General features: G+C 41.3%; 1 protein-coding gene and 1 long non-coding RNA gene across 3 annotated transcripts in view; one reads left to right on the plus strand and one right to left on the minus strand.

The window, feature by feature from the left end:
• Nucleotides 1-10729: 10729 nt before the first annotated feature.
• The window catches only part of prkar1aa (protein kinase, cAMP-dependent, regulatory, type I, alpha (tissue specific extinguisher 1) a), a 67647-nt gene continuing 63535 nt past the window's right edge, over nucleotides 10730-14841 (minus strand). Inside the window, exon 11 of the mRNA XM_061748861.1 lies at nucleotides 10730-11013. Coding sequence (XP_061604845.1) covers nucleotides 10946-11013 — 68 coding nt within the window. The 3' untranslated portion in view covers nucleotides 10730-10945. The remainder of the gene's footprint in view (nucleotides 11014-14841) is intronic.
• LOC133465774 (uncharacterized) lies at nucleotides 10903-14743 on the plus strand. Of its 2 annotated transcripts, none has more exons than XR_009784750.1 (4): nucleotides 10903-11039; nucleotides 12207-12271; nucleotides 13638-13761; nucleotides 13897-14743. It is a non-coding gene; the product is annotated as an uncharacterized LOC133465774 (long non-coding RNA). The 2 variants fall into 2 exon arrangements; XR_009784749.1 differs by having other exon boundaries at nucleotides 13638-13756.

The following is a 14841-nucleotide window of genomic DNA, read 5'->3' on the forward strand; positions in this document are numbered from 1 at the left end:
AATGGCTACTAGTTGTTGGTGAGATGCTAATCTGCTTCCTGACTACTGTTGAGGTCCCCTTAAGCAAGACACCATCCCCACACACCTCCAGATCAAGAAATGTGACACTGTTTGTGCTTCTTTTTCACTCTAACAGCTCTTGCATGTCTGCATGTGAGTGATCCGGATCTTCGTGTGGTGTGCGACCAAAAAATATACAGCAGAATATGCTTTTAAATTTATCCTTGAATAATGAGTATAAGATGGGTAAATTGGGACACAAATAATTATTAAATACATAATATATATTATGTATTTATTGTAATAATACATATGATATATATTATATAATATTAAGATACCAACTCACAGTTCTTACAGGTGTTCAGACATTATAAAAGCATCCCACTGCACCACTCATAACTTCCTTGCTCATTTCCCACATCCTGTCCTGTCCTTCCCTTTTCTGTTCTCTCTCATCTTGTCCTATTGGTTAGTTGTTGCATGTCCTCACTGGGTGTCCCGCCAATCCACAAATAAGAACACGATTTGACTTTTGTAACGTTACTTGTGGTCAAATATCAAGACTCTCGAACTATTGTTCTGCTGTGGTTCACACCCTTATTCCCCTTGTCTATTCTATCCCTCTGTCTGTCCCCTAAAACCCTTTTCTGTCCGGATGCATTTTCAATAAATTTCAGAAGAATTAAAACAATACAAAATAAGCAGAGGGAGTATTTCAAACTCCCCTGTTGCACAGCAAAACTCTTCCTGCACAAAAGGCATAGAGATCCACCATTCTCCATGGCCATGCAGCTGAACAGGACAGATTAAAAAAACAAACAAACTATATACACTGTTAGACATTTCCGTAAATTTGACAGTTATTTACCACATACCAGACAGTAAAATACTTTAAAATGATTATCCAACAATTATCAGTAGTTTCCACTACAGCATCGGATTGTGATTGACATCACACAGAGTTAATGTATTTTTTCAAAATTGGTGTTAATTACTGTATAACAAAAGAAAATGGTGCCAAAATACAGTAACATACTGTGGTATATTAATTTGCAATTTAACCCAAGCAGGTTTGAATGTAGACTTGGACATATTCGGTAAAGTACTATAGTATATCAATAATTTGTGACATTTCACAATGTTATGTTACACAATTTTCTGCAATAACACAAAATAGTGGAAAGAATTGGAAAGCTGCGAGGCTCCCAGCTTGCAATGCGCCATCCAATGGTGAACAGTTGCCGTAATGTAGACATTAATGCTCGTATGTCTCTGGATACGGATTAAGGTAACATGAATCTTGTGTTTATATCAGCCATAGTTCATTCAATGTGTGTCTTATTTAACTGTCGCACGACATTTATGTTGCACATTTTTTTTCATAAAACCCTGACTGTGGGTCGTGTGACAGAGTATATCCCCAGTCAGTTCCACCGTATACTAAATGGAACTAAGTGTTACCTTGTGATTTGTGAGTACTTCTTTGTGGTTGCTCTATGTGGTGTACTTATTCTACAAGACAACAGAGGTCCTGTTTTTCTTGTGTGACTCATCAGCACACAATGACAACATTGATTTGAAAAAATACACTACTCTCTGATTATAGTGTGTGATGTCCACCAAAATCCCATGATGCAGTGGAAACTATATTTAAAGACCCCCAAAACAGAGCAAAAAAATGTCTTGTAAATGTGGCACATCTCGGAAGACTCTTGTTAACAAGATAGAAAATGAATGAATGGATAAAAAAAATTGCAAAGTATGTGAAATCAGGCTTCAAAATGGTCAAATATTAAGACATTCTTTCAGTTTTTCGAGATGCTGTGGGTGTGTCACTGAGAGCTCTGAAAATCCCGCCTCCCCGGACCTGTCCGCTGTCAATCAAATACAACCCCAGTTCCAATAAAGTTGGGACGTTGGGTTAATCATAAGTAAAAACAATACAAGGATTTGCACATCATGTTCAACCTATATTTATTTACTACACTACAAAGACACTATATTTAATGTTCAAACTGATAAACTTTATTGTTTTTAGCAAATAATCATTAACTTGGAATTTTATGGCTGCAACACGTTGCAAAAAAGCTGGGACAGGTGGCAAAAAAGATTGAGAAAGTTGAGGTATGCTCATCAAACACCTGTTTGGAACATCCCACAGGTGAACAGGCTAATTGGGAACAGGTGGGTGCCATGTTTTGGTATAAAAGGAGCTTCCCTGAATTGCTCAGTCATTCACAAGCAAAGATGGGGCGAGGTTCATCTCTTTATGAAAAAGTGCGTGAGAAAATAGTCGAACAGTTTAAGGACAATGTTCCTCAACGTACAATTGCAAGGAATTTAGGGATTTCATCATCTACCGTCCATAATATCATCAAAAGGTTCAGAGAATCTGGAGAAATCACTGCATGTAAGCGGCAAGGCCGAAAACCAACATTGAATGCCTGTGATCTTCGATCCCTCAGGCGGCACTGCATCAAAAAACGACATCAATGTGTAAAGGATATCACCACATGAGCTCAGCAACACTTCAGAAAACCAATGTCAGTAAATACAGTTTGGCGCTACATCCGTAAGTACAACTTGAAACTCTACTATGCAAAGGAAAATCCATTTATCAACAACGCCGCCAGCTTCTCTGGGCCCAAGCTCATCTAAGATGGACTGATGCAAGGTGGAAAAGTGTTCTGTGGTCCGAGGAGTCCACATTTCAAATTGTTTTTGGAAATTGTGGACGTCGTGTCCTCCAGGCCAAAGAGGAAAAGAACCATCCGGACTGTTATGGATGCAAAGTTCAAAAGCCAGCATCTGTGATGGTATGGGGCTGTGTTAGTGCCAATGACATGGGTAACTTACACATCTGTGAAGTCACCATTAATGCTGAAAGGTACATAGAGGTTTTGGAGAAACATATGCTGCCATCCAAGCAACGTCTTTTTCATGGACCTGTCTCCCATTGAAAATGTGTGGCGCATAATGCAGCAAATATGACAACGGACTGTTGAACAGCTGAAGCTGTACATCAAGCAAGAATGGGAAAGAATTTCACCTACAAAGCTTCAACAATTAGTGTCCGAGTTCCCAAACGTTTCTTGAATGTTGTTAAAAGAATAGGTGATGTAACACAGTGGTAAACATGACCCTGTGCCAGCTTTTTTGGAACGTGTTGCAGCCATAAAATTCTAAGTTAATGATTCTTTGCTAATTCTTGTATTTTTTCGAGTTGTGGGCATGGCGGCACGGTTAGAGCGTCTGCTTCACAGTTCTGAGGACCAGGGTTCAATCCCCGGCCCCGCCTGTGTGGAGTTTGCATGTTCTCCCCGTGCCTGCGTGGGTTTTCTCCGGACACTCTGGTTTCCTCCCACATCCCAAAAACATCCATGCTAGGTTAATTGACAACTCTAAATTACCCGTAGGTATGAATGTGAGTGCAAATGGTTGTTTGTTTATGTGTGCGCTGCGATTGCCTGGCAACCAGTTCAGGGTGTACCCCGCCTCCTGCCCGATGATACCTGTGATAGGCTCCAGTAAGCCTGCGACCCTAGTGAGGAGAAGCGGCTCAGAAAATGGATGGATGGATGTGGGCATATGGCCAATTACACGCTATCCAGGTAGAACTCGATGAAGTTATTGATGAACAAGGAAGTGCAATTCCACCAAATGGCCACTGCATAGAATAAGGTCACTTGGTGTTTATATGGTGGGGAGCCGCATCCTCGTGATGTCACAAGTATACTTTTTAGCCCCGCCCACAAAATCAGGAAGATTTAGAGGGTAAAAAAGAGATTTAAACCACATCTCAACAATTCAGTACTATATTGTTCTCAGTCTTTACACGTTTTCAGCACTTATCTTCAAGCATACAGTGTCGTAAAAAAAGTACTTGTCCCCTTCTCAAATTCTTATACTTTTGCATAGTTTCCCCACTTAAATGTTTACGGTCATCAAACAAATGTAAATATCAGACAAATATAACCCAAGTGAACTTAAAATTCATTTTTTAAATAGTGATTTCATTTATTAAGGAAAAAAAACTATTCAGTTACCTGGCCCTTTGTGGAAAAGTAATTACCCCCCTTTTTAAATCATGAATAAATTATGGCTAATCACAATTTTTGGTTAATTTTCACTGATCACACCCAAGCATGATTACCTCCAGACCTGTTCAATCAAGAAATATCTTAAACAGAATCCGTCCCGACAAAATCAAGTTGGACAAAAGATCTAAAAAAGCTGCAACAAAATGACACAAAATTCCAGAACAATCGAGAAATTAATAATTGACATCAGTGTGGAAAGGGTTGCAAAAGCCATTTCTAAACCTTTGGGATTCCAGTGAACCATAGGGAGAGGCATGATCCACACATGGAGAAAAGATGGAACAGTGGTGGGTTTACAGTATATTGCATGGGTTTAATTTCCATTGTGAGTGAGGGTGTCAATTAATAATGTTTATTAATACTGATATACTTTTCAGTGGTGTAAATGGATTTAAACCAATAATAAAAATAACAACAACAAAAACAACAATAATTGCATACAAATGTACAAACAGGATAAAAGGTAAATAAAATGGATGCATGGGGCAGTAGAGTCTTAGAATTATATAAGGACATGATGTTTAAAAGGTAGAATTCATGCCTGCTATTACTCTGGCACAGTTGTCGTTATAAACAGCATTTTATGTGAGGATGGGTGGGATTTATGGGTCCCCAGAAAAACAGTAGGGATGGAGGAAATCACAGCATGGGATTTATAGAGAACCACTGAACCATCATCTGTATCATTTGTTTTCCCCATTTGATTGTTAACAGGCTACTTCCTGGAAAGAATGGTCTCTAAAATAGCCTGAAAGTGGCAACATTAATCATCCATCCATCCATTTTCGCAGGGCACATATAAACAAACAACCATTTGCACTCACATTCATACCTACTGGCAATTTAGAGTCTTCAATTAACCTACTGTGTATGCTTTTGGGAGGTGGGAGGAAACCGGAGTACCCGGAGAAAACCCACACAGGCACAGGGAGAACATGCAAATTCCACACAGGTGAGGCCGGATTTGAACCTGAGTCCTCAGAACTGTGAGGCGAATGTGTTAACCAGTTGCTCACCGTGCCGCCAACATTAATAATACATTTAAAAATAATACTTGAAAATTATCCATCCAGCCATCCATTTACTGGGTGAGAGAAGGGTACACCCAGAACTGGTCGCCAGCCAATCGCAGGGCACACATAGACAAACAACCATTTGCACTCACATTCAGACTTAAGGGCAATTTATCTCACACCAAAATGTTTCAACCCCTACAAAGTTTTGTGAACAATGGTTTTGTAATAGCGTATTGCTGCGCAATAGTTGATTTACAAAGTTTGCATTCAACTCTCAGAGGCAATTAACCACGTACTCAGTGAATCTTAGCATAGCACAGACATATAGTTGCAGTAGTTTGATAGTGGGATAATGACAGTTTATCTTCTCCAACACTCACACTTTGTGTCTGTCTGCAGTCATGGGAGACATCCTGTCTCCTGAAAACATAATTAGTGTTGCCACACAATCAACAGCACACAAATGGTTACTTGCTGTCTTCATTACCTTTGCGAGCCATCTTTGACCCCTGATAAACCTTAAATCACATGCACACGCACGCACACACACACACACACGCGCACACACACACACACACACACACACACACACACGCATAAAGGCTTTTGGCTGTCTTCAAACCTATCCCCTCTGAACCCTAATCTCACAGCTCATAAAGCGACAGCCCCTGATGCCACAGTTTTATGGTTTCCTCACAAGGGAGATAACGCCTACTGTTCTCCTCTGCTGCTCTCTGCTCTTTATCTGTGGTGCTGTTAGAACTAGAACCCTAACAGTTAATAAGCCTGCTCATAAAGAACATTTGACTTGCATTGTGTTGGGGATGTTTACAGGATTTGTTTGGCATTCATTTATAAGACCTGCTGAAGTGTGAGAGAGACACCAAAGCTTACTGGCTGAGAAGGGAGTTATTTTTTTTTTAAATCATGCATATTTATGCATTATTTTTAATGACATATGTTCTTTTACACGTTGATGCCCACCTACCTCCATCTTTTATTGAATCATCCCACCAGCAATTGCTGTTTCAGCTAGCCATTACAAGTTGGGTCAAAGAGGATTGAAACAAAGCTAGCATGAGACAACGATGTCTTTCCACAAAACATTTCAGTTATGAGTGTTTCACTGTCTGATTGTGTCAACAACAGGCGTTTCCTGTTAATTTTGGGGGTGCCTAAAATTTGAGATTATTTGTTTATTTTATCTTTTTTACTGTATGTCCTTTTTAAAACAAGGTAGAAAAGTCTGTAACCATACAGTAGGCTACTTGGTTGAAATGTATTTTATTAGCGAAAATACAGCACTCCCCTTGCCTCAAAAATGGTTTGTTCCACCCAATCCCTCCTACCTCTCCCTTACCAGGCTCTGAACACCCTATTTTTGTACACAGCAATACACTGGTGGTGTATCCCAGTACCTGGTTTATACCAGGATTTACATATACCACTTAATACCCACACACGATTACCATTCCTTGTTTTAGCTCACTGGTAGGAGTTATCTAGCTTTTTTAAAATTTTATTTTATTTTTCTAGACAGGGAATGTTTCAGGTGGTCAAAGACAGCACCACTGTCCTCTGTTTGAAACGGTATGAGAGAAATTAGCGCACGCACACACACGCTTGCACACACTCATACACGCACACACACACACACGCACTCACGCACTCACGCATCTAATACATACATACACACAAAGAAAATAAATCATGTGATCTTTGGGACATCATGTACAGTGGACCCACGCATATTAATGGGTCAGCATTGTTTTTGTGGGGACCTATACTCTGTTATTGCATGATTTTCTGAAATGTTGCATAAAAAGTGTTACGACTTAATTTCAATGTCCATGCATTGCCTTTGAAAGGGACATCGACCTTCCCAACATGGCCGCCACGTAGGTACGTCGTTAGCTGAGCTGCTACAGTGCGCTAGCATATAGTCTTCATATCTATGGCCACAACCGCTACACACATTTTCAGCTGTGTTAACGCTAATGACCAGGTAATTCTTGATTTACAACCCTGACAAAATCTATGAAATTACAGTTCACCACACGGCAATGCTTCAATGCCTCATCTTGAATTGCTATGTTATGTGTCGGCACTGACTCGGCAAGGGCCTGTAATGGTGCGTACTGCATAGCTATTAGCTATTAGCTAATATTTGCCCAATGTATCTGATGTGGTGATTGCTTTTGTTATTTAAGCATATGAGGCTGAAAAAAATGACATACCCAGCAAAAACTCAAAAGCTTACCAAGAATATATTATTTGTCGTCTACACTAACTAACATTAGACTCATCTCAATGTATAGTTTAGATTGAAAATCTATGTGTTATAGTAACTATGTAAATACAGAACAGGATAAAATACAACATGGTTGTTGTTTGAGTGAAAATGACCCAAGGAAGATATATTTATATATCCAAATTACAGTTTACATCCATATAATCATTCCATTTATACAGCTCAAATTTGTCATTAGAGTTAACTTCCATATAATCAGCCTTTATTCCAAACAGTCTTGTTTCCTTGCATCACTTTAGTGGTTCAGAACTGCATTATTTAGCGTACACTGCCATCTATTTGCTCAGACATGCAACAGTTGACTAACAAAAGGAGACCAACACTTGGACTGGCTAAAATAAAAATCGTGGGTATATACTACATTTCCTACAGTTTTGTCTATTACTCAAAGCAAAAGGTGACCTTATAAACAACTTGATGAACGTGCTGAAATGCCCGGATGAAAAAAAGAACCACAGCTGCAGCAACAGTACTTTTTTTCTCCCCTCACCCCCCTTTCCACTTCAATTTCCAAATCCACCTCCAGGGCTGACATCCGCTCTCTGGCGGCCAGCAAGCAAGCACTCTGAGGCGGGCAGGCCAGTAAAAAGCACTGGTCTCTGGCTGTTTTTCTTTTCTTCCCCCTCCTTCCCCGGCTTCTGCCCCGTAACTTCCAACGAGACATTTCTTCAGAAAAGTTACACTAAACACTGAAAGTTCTCGTCAAACAACTTTCCCATAACTGGTTTGTTATTTCAGGGAATGATAATATATTTCCAAAGCTAAATTTCCCTCTATAGGAAGTTTCTTGTTTTATCCATCCATCCATTCTCTGAGCCGCTTCTCCTCACTAGGGTCGCGGGCGTGCTGGAGCCTATCCCAGCTGTCATCGGGCTGGAGGCGGGGTACACCCTGAACCGGTTGCCAGCCAATTGCAGGGCACATCGAAACAAACAACCATTCGCACTCACAGTCATGCCCACGGGCAATTTAGAGTCTCCAATTAATGCATGTTTTTGGGATGTGGGAGGAAACCGGAGTGCCCGGAGAAAACCCACGCAGGCACGGGGAGAACATGCAAACTCCACACAGGCGGGGACGGGGATTGAACCCCACACCTCAGAACTGTGAGGCTGACGCTCTAACCAGTCGGCCACCGTGCCGCCCTTGTTTTATTTATTTTAATTTTTTTATTTTTATGTTGTGGCGGCACGGTGAACGACTGGTTAGAGCTGGTCTGCCTCACAGTTCCGAGGACCGGGGTTCAATCCCCGGCCCCGCCTGTGTGGAGTTTGCGTGTTCTCCCCGTGCCTGCGTGGCTTTTCTCTGGGCACTCCGGTTTCCTGCCACATCCCAAAAACATACATGGTAGGTTGATTGAAGTCTCTAAATTGCCCGTAGGTGTGAATGTGAGTGTGAATGGTTGTTTGTTTGTATCTGCCCTGTGATTGGCTGCCAACCAGTTCAGGGTGTACCCAGCCTCCTGCCCGATGACAGCTGTGATAGGCTCCAGGACGCCCGCGACCCTAGTGAGGAGACGCGAATTGGGGAACCCCAATGTACAGGCACCGAGCCGGGGGGCAATAAGTATACCCACAACGGCTCGGCGCTTCTCACTGTGGGCAACTCCAGAGTGGAAGAGAGTCCAACCCCTCTCGAGAGGAGTGGTATCAGAGCATGGGAAGGGGGACCCACTTTACCCTTTCGGGCTCCATGGGTGCAGGCCCGGCCACCAGGCGCTCGCTTTTGAGCCCCACCTCCAGGCCTGGCTCCAGAGGGGTCCCCGGTGACCTGCGTCCGGGCAAGGAAAAACGCAATACAATAATTGTTCTCATCATAGGGATCTTTGGAGGCGTGCTTTGTCTGGTCCCTCACCTAGGACCTGTTTGTCATGGGTGACCCTGCCAGCCCCAGACAACTTACCTCCTAGGATCATTGGGACACATAAACCCCTCCACCACAATAAGGTGACAGCTCTAGAGATGGATATCCCTGTACTTGGCCGCATTCATCTTTCCTTCGATTGCAACAGTGGTCCTGTCCCTGCATCTGAAAAACACCCCCACAGCATGATGCTGCCACCACCGTGCTTCACTGTTGGGATTGTATTGGACAGGTGATGAGCGGTGCATGTTTTTCTCCACACATACCACTTAGAATTACTGAGGAGAGGCTTCCGTCGGGCCATTCTGCCATAAAGCCCCGACTGGTGGAGGGCTGCAGTGATCGTTGACTTTCTAGAACTTTCTCCCATTTCCCGACTGCATCTCTGGAGCTCAGCCACAGTGATCTTTGGGTTCTTATTTACCTCTCTCACCGAGGCTCTTCTCTCCCAATTGCTCAGTTTGGCAGGACGGCTAGCTCTAGGAAGGGTCTGGTCATCCCAAACATCTTCCATTTAAGGATTATGGAGGCCACTGTACTCTTAGGACCATTAAGTGCAGCAGAATTTATTTTGTAACCTTGGCCAGATCTGTGCTTTGCCACAATTCTGTCTCTGAACTCTTCAGGCAGTTCCTTTGACCTAATGATTCTCATTTGCTCTGACATGCACTGTGAGCTGTAAGGTCTTATATCGACAGGGGTGTGGCTTTCCTAATCAAATCCACTCAGTATAATCAAACACAGCTGGACTCCAATGAAGGTGTAGAACCATCTCAAGGATGATCAGAACAAATGGACAGCACCCAAGTTAAATATATGAGTGTCACAACAAAGACTCTGAATACTTATGGCTGTGTGATATTTCATCCATCCATCCATCTATCCATCCATTTTCTTTCCCGCTTATCCTCACTAAGGTCGTGGGCGTGCTGGAGCCTATCCCAGCTATCTTCGGGTGGGAGGCGAGGTACACCTTGAACCGGTCGCCAGCCAATCGCAGGGCACATAGAAACAAACAACCATCTGCACTCACATTCACACTTATAGGCAATTTACAGTCTTCTGTCAACCTACCATGCATGTCTTTGGGATGTGGGAGGAAACCGGAGTGCCCGGAGAAAACCCACCCAGGCACCCCATATTACCTTGTGTATGAAATGTAAAATTCACAATCAAATCACAATCGATCATTCAAGGTGGCTTTAATAACTCATTGATAACTTACAGGAAGAGTGATCACATTGGTTATAATTGATTATAATTATATGGCATGTACAAGTTGGGCCCTTGCGCATGTGCTTATGCTTAGGCAAGGCCCAAGGCTGACTTCCAAGTGTGGTTGAGCCTTGGAGCGAAGAACTCACTTTTGTCAAATGAACTCGCCTTTAGAATGAGAGTAATCTTTATTGTCCAACTATGTTAAAAGGCACATGGAATTTGTCTCTGGTAGTTGGAGCTCAGAGGTTTCCCTTTGTTTATACTGTTGCTAGATTTTGTCACGGTCTATAACTGTAAGATATTGGACTGGACCTAAAAGCAGCAGGAGGCGGAGGAAGTAAATCAAAAGGGTTTGTTAAGGGATATCTTGGGGGTAGGATATTCGAGGAGTGATGGTGGTTGGTCAAAGCAGGCAACATGTAGGAAACGGGAGGTCAAGTAGGTGATAGAGCTTGGCGGCATGGCTGGAACGGACGGCGAGGCAGGTGACAGAGAAGGAGCACTGGAGACGGAGAAGAACACAATGGGGTAAGCACAATCATGGGAGTCGAGTAACTTGCGAGAGTAGTCATGAGAGTAAGCCTGTGCACCACAGATCAACGTCAATACTCTGAATTGTTGAATTCCTGGATTTGGCAGGCTTAAATGGAGGTAGTGATGAGTGCAGATTGATAACAGGTAGGCGGATGAGGAGGTGCTGATTGCAGGGGAGCGAGAGAGAGGGAGGGAAAGGCGAGGCACAAAGTGCCACCCAAGTTCCAAAAAAGGAACTGCAGGGACAGACCATGACAGATTTAAGTACATTGCAGCCAGTTTTTCTACTAGATAACCATAATAATGGCCCTTTTAGATTGCTTTGCTGTAAGGCAGTTCAGGGTGGAGCGTGATCACAAATCACAGTACAGTACAGAAAACAGAAAGCACACAAACCAAGAAAAAAGAAAAAACAACAGTTCTCAGACCCCTATCAAACTAGTCTTTCCCTTGCCTGTATGCCCGTATGCTCCATTGTGCATGTGTCAGATTGGATCTGTGTCTGTGCAATGCATGTTAAAAAAATAAAGAAAATAGAGGATTTACCCTCAGGAGGACTAATATGAAACATGTATAAATCTCAGCATTGCAAAATCAGAATTTAATTTGTCTTAATATTTTTCATAGTAAGATGCAGGTTTCTCGATAATTCCAGCAGCATTCTCCTTTTTTTCTGCTCTGCTTTGAGATTCAGGCTATGGCTATCAATCATTCACGATTGGTGGGAAAGTACCAGAATAGTATGCAGCTAAATCTGCACAGCAAACACCAAAAGAGCATAGTCTATTCACTTGTACATCTGAAGTTGTTATTTGTCTCCTACAGAATTTAATTTAGTAAAAAAAAAAAAAAGTGTATGTGTGAAAAATCATGCATGTGTTATAACAGGGATAACGGAAATCATTATACTACTGTATGCGTCAACACTGTCAGAAAAGGATACTCTAGTGGTAAATCTTTGCTTTTCTTTTACACCATATCCATTGTTTTTATCTTTTCCAGAACCAAAAATTCCTTTTTCTAATTAGTCTATACTGCAAACATTGGCATTTATTCCATTGTTCTGGACTTAAAAACAATGTCTGCAGAAACAAAAATCCCCTCAAAATAGTCTCAGTAGTAATTTTAGGCTTGTTTTCTCATGACATTTTTGTTTTTCAGCCAGATTTGGACCCACTACATTTCGGTCTAAATCTGCTTGAGCCTGCTGACGTCAGTGACAGAAAGTGAGCACATTTCCTTATACTAATACATGATCTTGGTTTCTTCAGAAATTGATACTATTCGTCTGTTCCCACTTCTTCTGTTGTTTATACGCAATATTAACTAATTTATAGTGGTAAAAATAGCTTGAGAACAAATCTATAAACAATCTTATATGGTCAAAATGTCTGTGAAGTTTTTAAAACTATTTCCTCGTTCTGCGAAAGCCTGCGGTGTAATTGTTGCATATATTGTAAGTCTGGATGTTTTTTTTTGAGAAAATAATGAGTGAAAATAGTGAGGTTAGATACGTTTGAGCAGACTCGTTTTGTTAAAATTGATTGCTGTAATGCTTTGTTGCAGAAGGCCACCCGTATGAAGTAAGTGCTTTCAAATTTATTTCCGCCAATATACACGGGTTTATTCATGGCTCTAAGACCTTAGAACAACTATTCCCTTAAATAGCAATTCAATTTACACTCTGCTATATATTTTGAGTTGAGTCTGAGTAAAGGGCCACGTAAAGAGCAAGGGGCGGGTGGGTCGTTTCCTTGTTGAGCTAGTCGACAGTAGTCAGAAAGCCAACTGGCATCTCTCCATCATCTAGTTCCATTGTTTATTTCATTTATTTGTACGTAGCGGGTCTTGAATCGTGGCCCTCGGGTTCTAAATACCAAGTTCTTACAGAAGAGCTACTGCCACCCCCAAAAAGCTCAAGTTCCAGAGATTTTGTCACCAGTAATACTGTATGGAGACCACACTTCCACAAAGCTTCATTTCAGTTCGTCTTACCATGGAAGAACTAATAGTTTCAGAGTTTTAGTTTGCTACAATTGATACACGGCAAACACAAGGTGAAAATTAAACAAGCTAGTTTTTTGGGGGGTCACCTTTCCATTTAATCTTCATTAATCACTGCCAGACATAAAGTTAAGTCAAGCCGCTTATGTTAAAATGTGATCTGTCCAATGAGGAACAGCTTTTTCCTGTTGGCCAAGCAGAAGCCTGCTTTCTAGATCAGTGGAAAATTAGCCTCAATAGTCCAGTCTAGACTGAGAAATGCACCCTTGATTTAACAAACACATGAGAACACAGGAAAATACACTTTCGCACATGCACACAAAAATATACCCTCTCATCCAAACTCAAACCCAGGCATTTGAGTTATAAATATTAACAAAAAATTGTACATGTATTGCATTTATCTGTAGATCACTAATTCATTATATTCATTTCTTGTTCACTGGATAGAACATAAAGCAATCGCAGCAAACTATGATGGCTGGATGGTTGCATTTGAAAATAGATGACAGTATTAGTAATAGGTTGATTACATTATGTAACAAGTGACACAGTCGCTGTTATTATGGCTTTTTGCTGTAATGTAAGGTACTACAACCAGTTCAGGGTGTACCCCGCCTCCTGCCCGATGACAGCTGGGATAGGCTCCAGCACGCCCGCAACCCTAGTGAGGAGAAGCGGCTCAGAAAATGGATGGATGGATGGATGTAAGGTACTAATATAATGTGTAAAGGTGTGTGCTATTATAACTGTTATAGCAGTATTGCAAGTTAAAATTAATTTAACCTTGTGGTGACCAGTGTTTTTTCTTGTCTAAGTCTTTTCTCTGCTCTCTCCTCTTTTTCAGTCACTGTACCTGGAGTCACTTTCTTTAAAAAACAATGACCAAGTCCTTAACCTTGGTGAACTGATAGATTCCGACCTGACTTATAACAGACATATCGAATCAATTACTAAAACTGCCTTCTACCATCTCAAGAACATATCCAGAGTGAAGGCTTGCATGTGTCAAGCAGACCAGGAGAAGCTCATCCATGCTTTTATCTAAAGTAGACTTGACTATTGTAATGGTCTTCTGACTGGACTCCCCAAAAAGAGCATTAAACAGCTGCAGCTCATTCAGAATGTTGCAGCTTGGGTTCTGACCAGAACAAAGAGGTCAAAGCATATTACTCCAATTCTAAAGTCTTTACACTGGCACCCAGTCGGCTTCAGAATAGGTTTTATAGTTCTGCTACTGGTCTATAAATCACTAAATGGTTAAGATCCTGAATACACGAGAGAAATGCTAATGAATATAAACCCAATGGGGCTCTGAGATTGACAGACTCAGGTCAAATAGCGGAGCACAGAGTCCAAAGCAAACATTGTGAGCCAGCATTTAGCTATTATGCTGCACACAAATTGTTGCCAATAGAAGTGACGTCAGCCCCAAGTGTGAATGTGTTAAAGTCCAGGTTAAAAACTCTTCTTTTTTCTCATGCTTTTTAGAGCATTTTCACTTTTAAATAATATTTCTTGCACTCCACGCTGTTTTAATTATACTTTTATTTTATTTCCTCTTTGTTTTAAATGATTATAAGCATTTTTTTCCCTTTGTTTTTAAATATTTTCAATCATGTAAAACACATTGAGTTACTTTGTGTATGAAATGCGCTACATAAATTTGCTTTGCTTTGTTTTGCTTTATTGGACCTTTGGAGTTTTTTTACACTGCTTTTGCAGATTTCTTTTCTAGCTGTTTCCATAGCAAAGTTTGTTGTACAGTGCGGGGTCATTAGCTTCACGACCA

Source organism: Phyllopteryx taeniolatus, chromosome 16, assembly GCF_024500385.1.
Source record: "Phyllopteryx taeniolatus isolate TA_2022b chromosome 16, UOR_Ptae_1.2, whole genome shotgun sequence".
NCBI classification, from domain to species: Eukaryota; Metazoa; Chordata; class Actinopteri; order Syngnathiformes; family Syngnathidae; genus Phyllopteryx; species Phyllopteryx taeniolatus.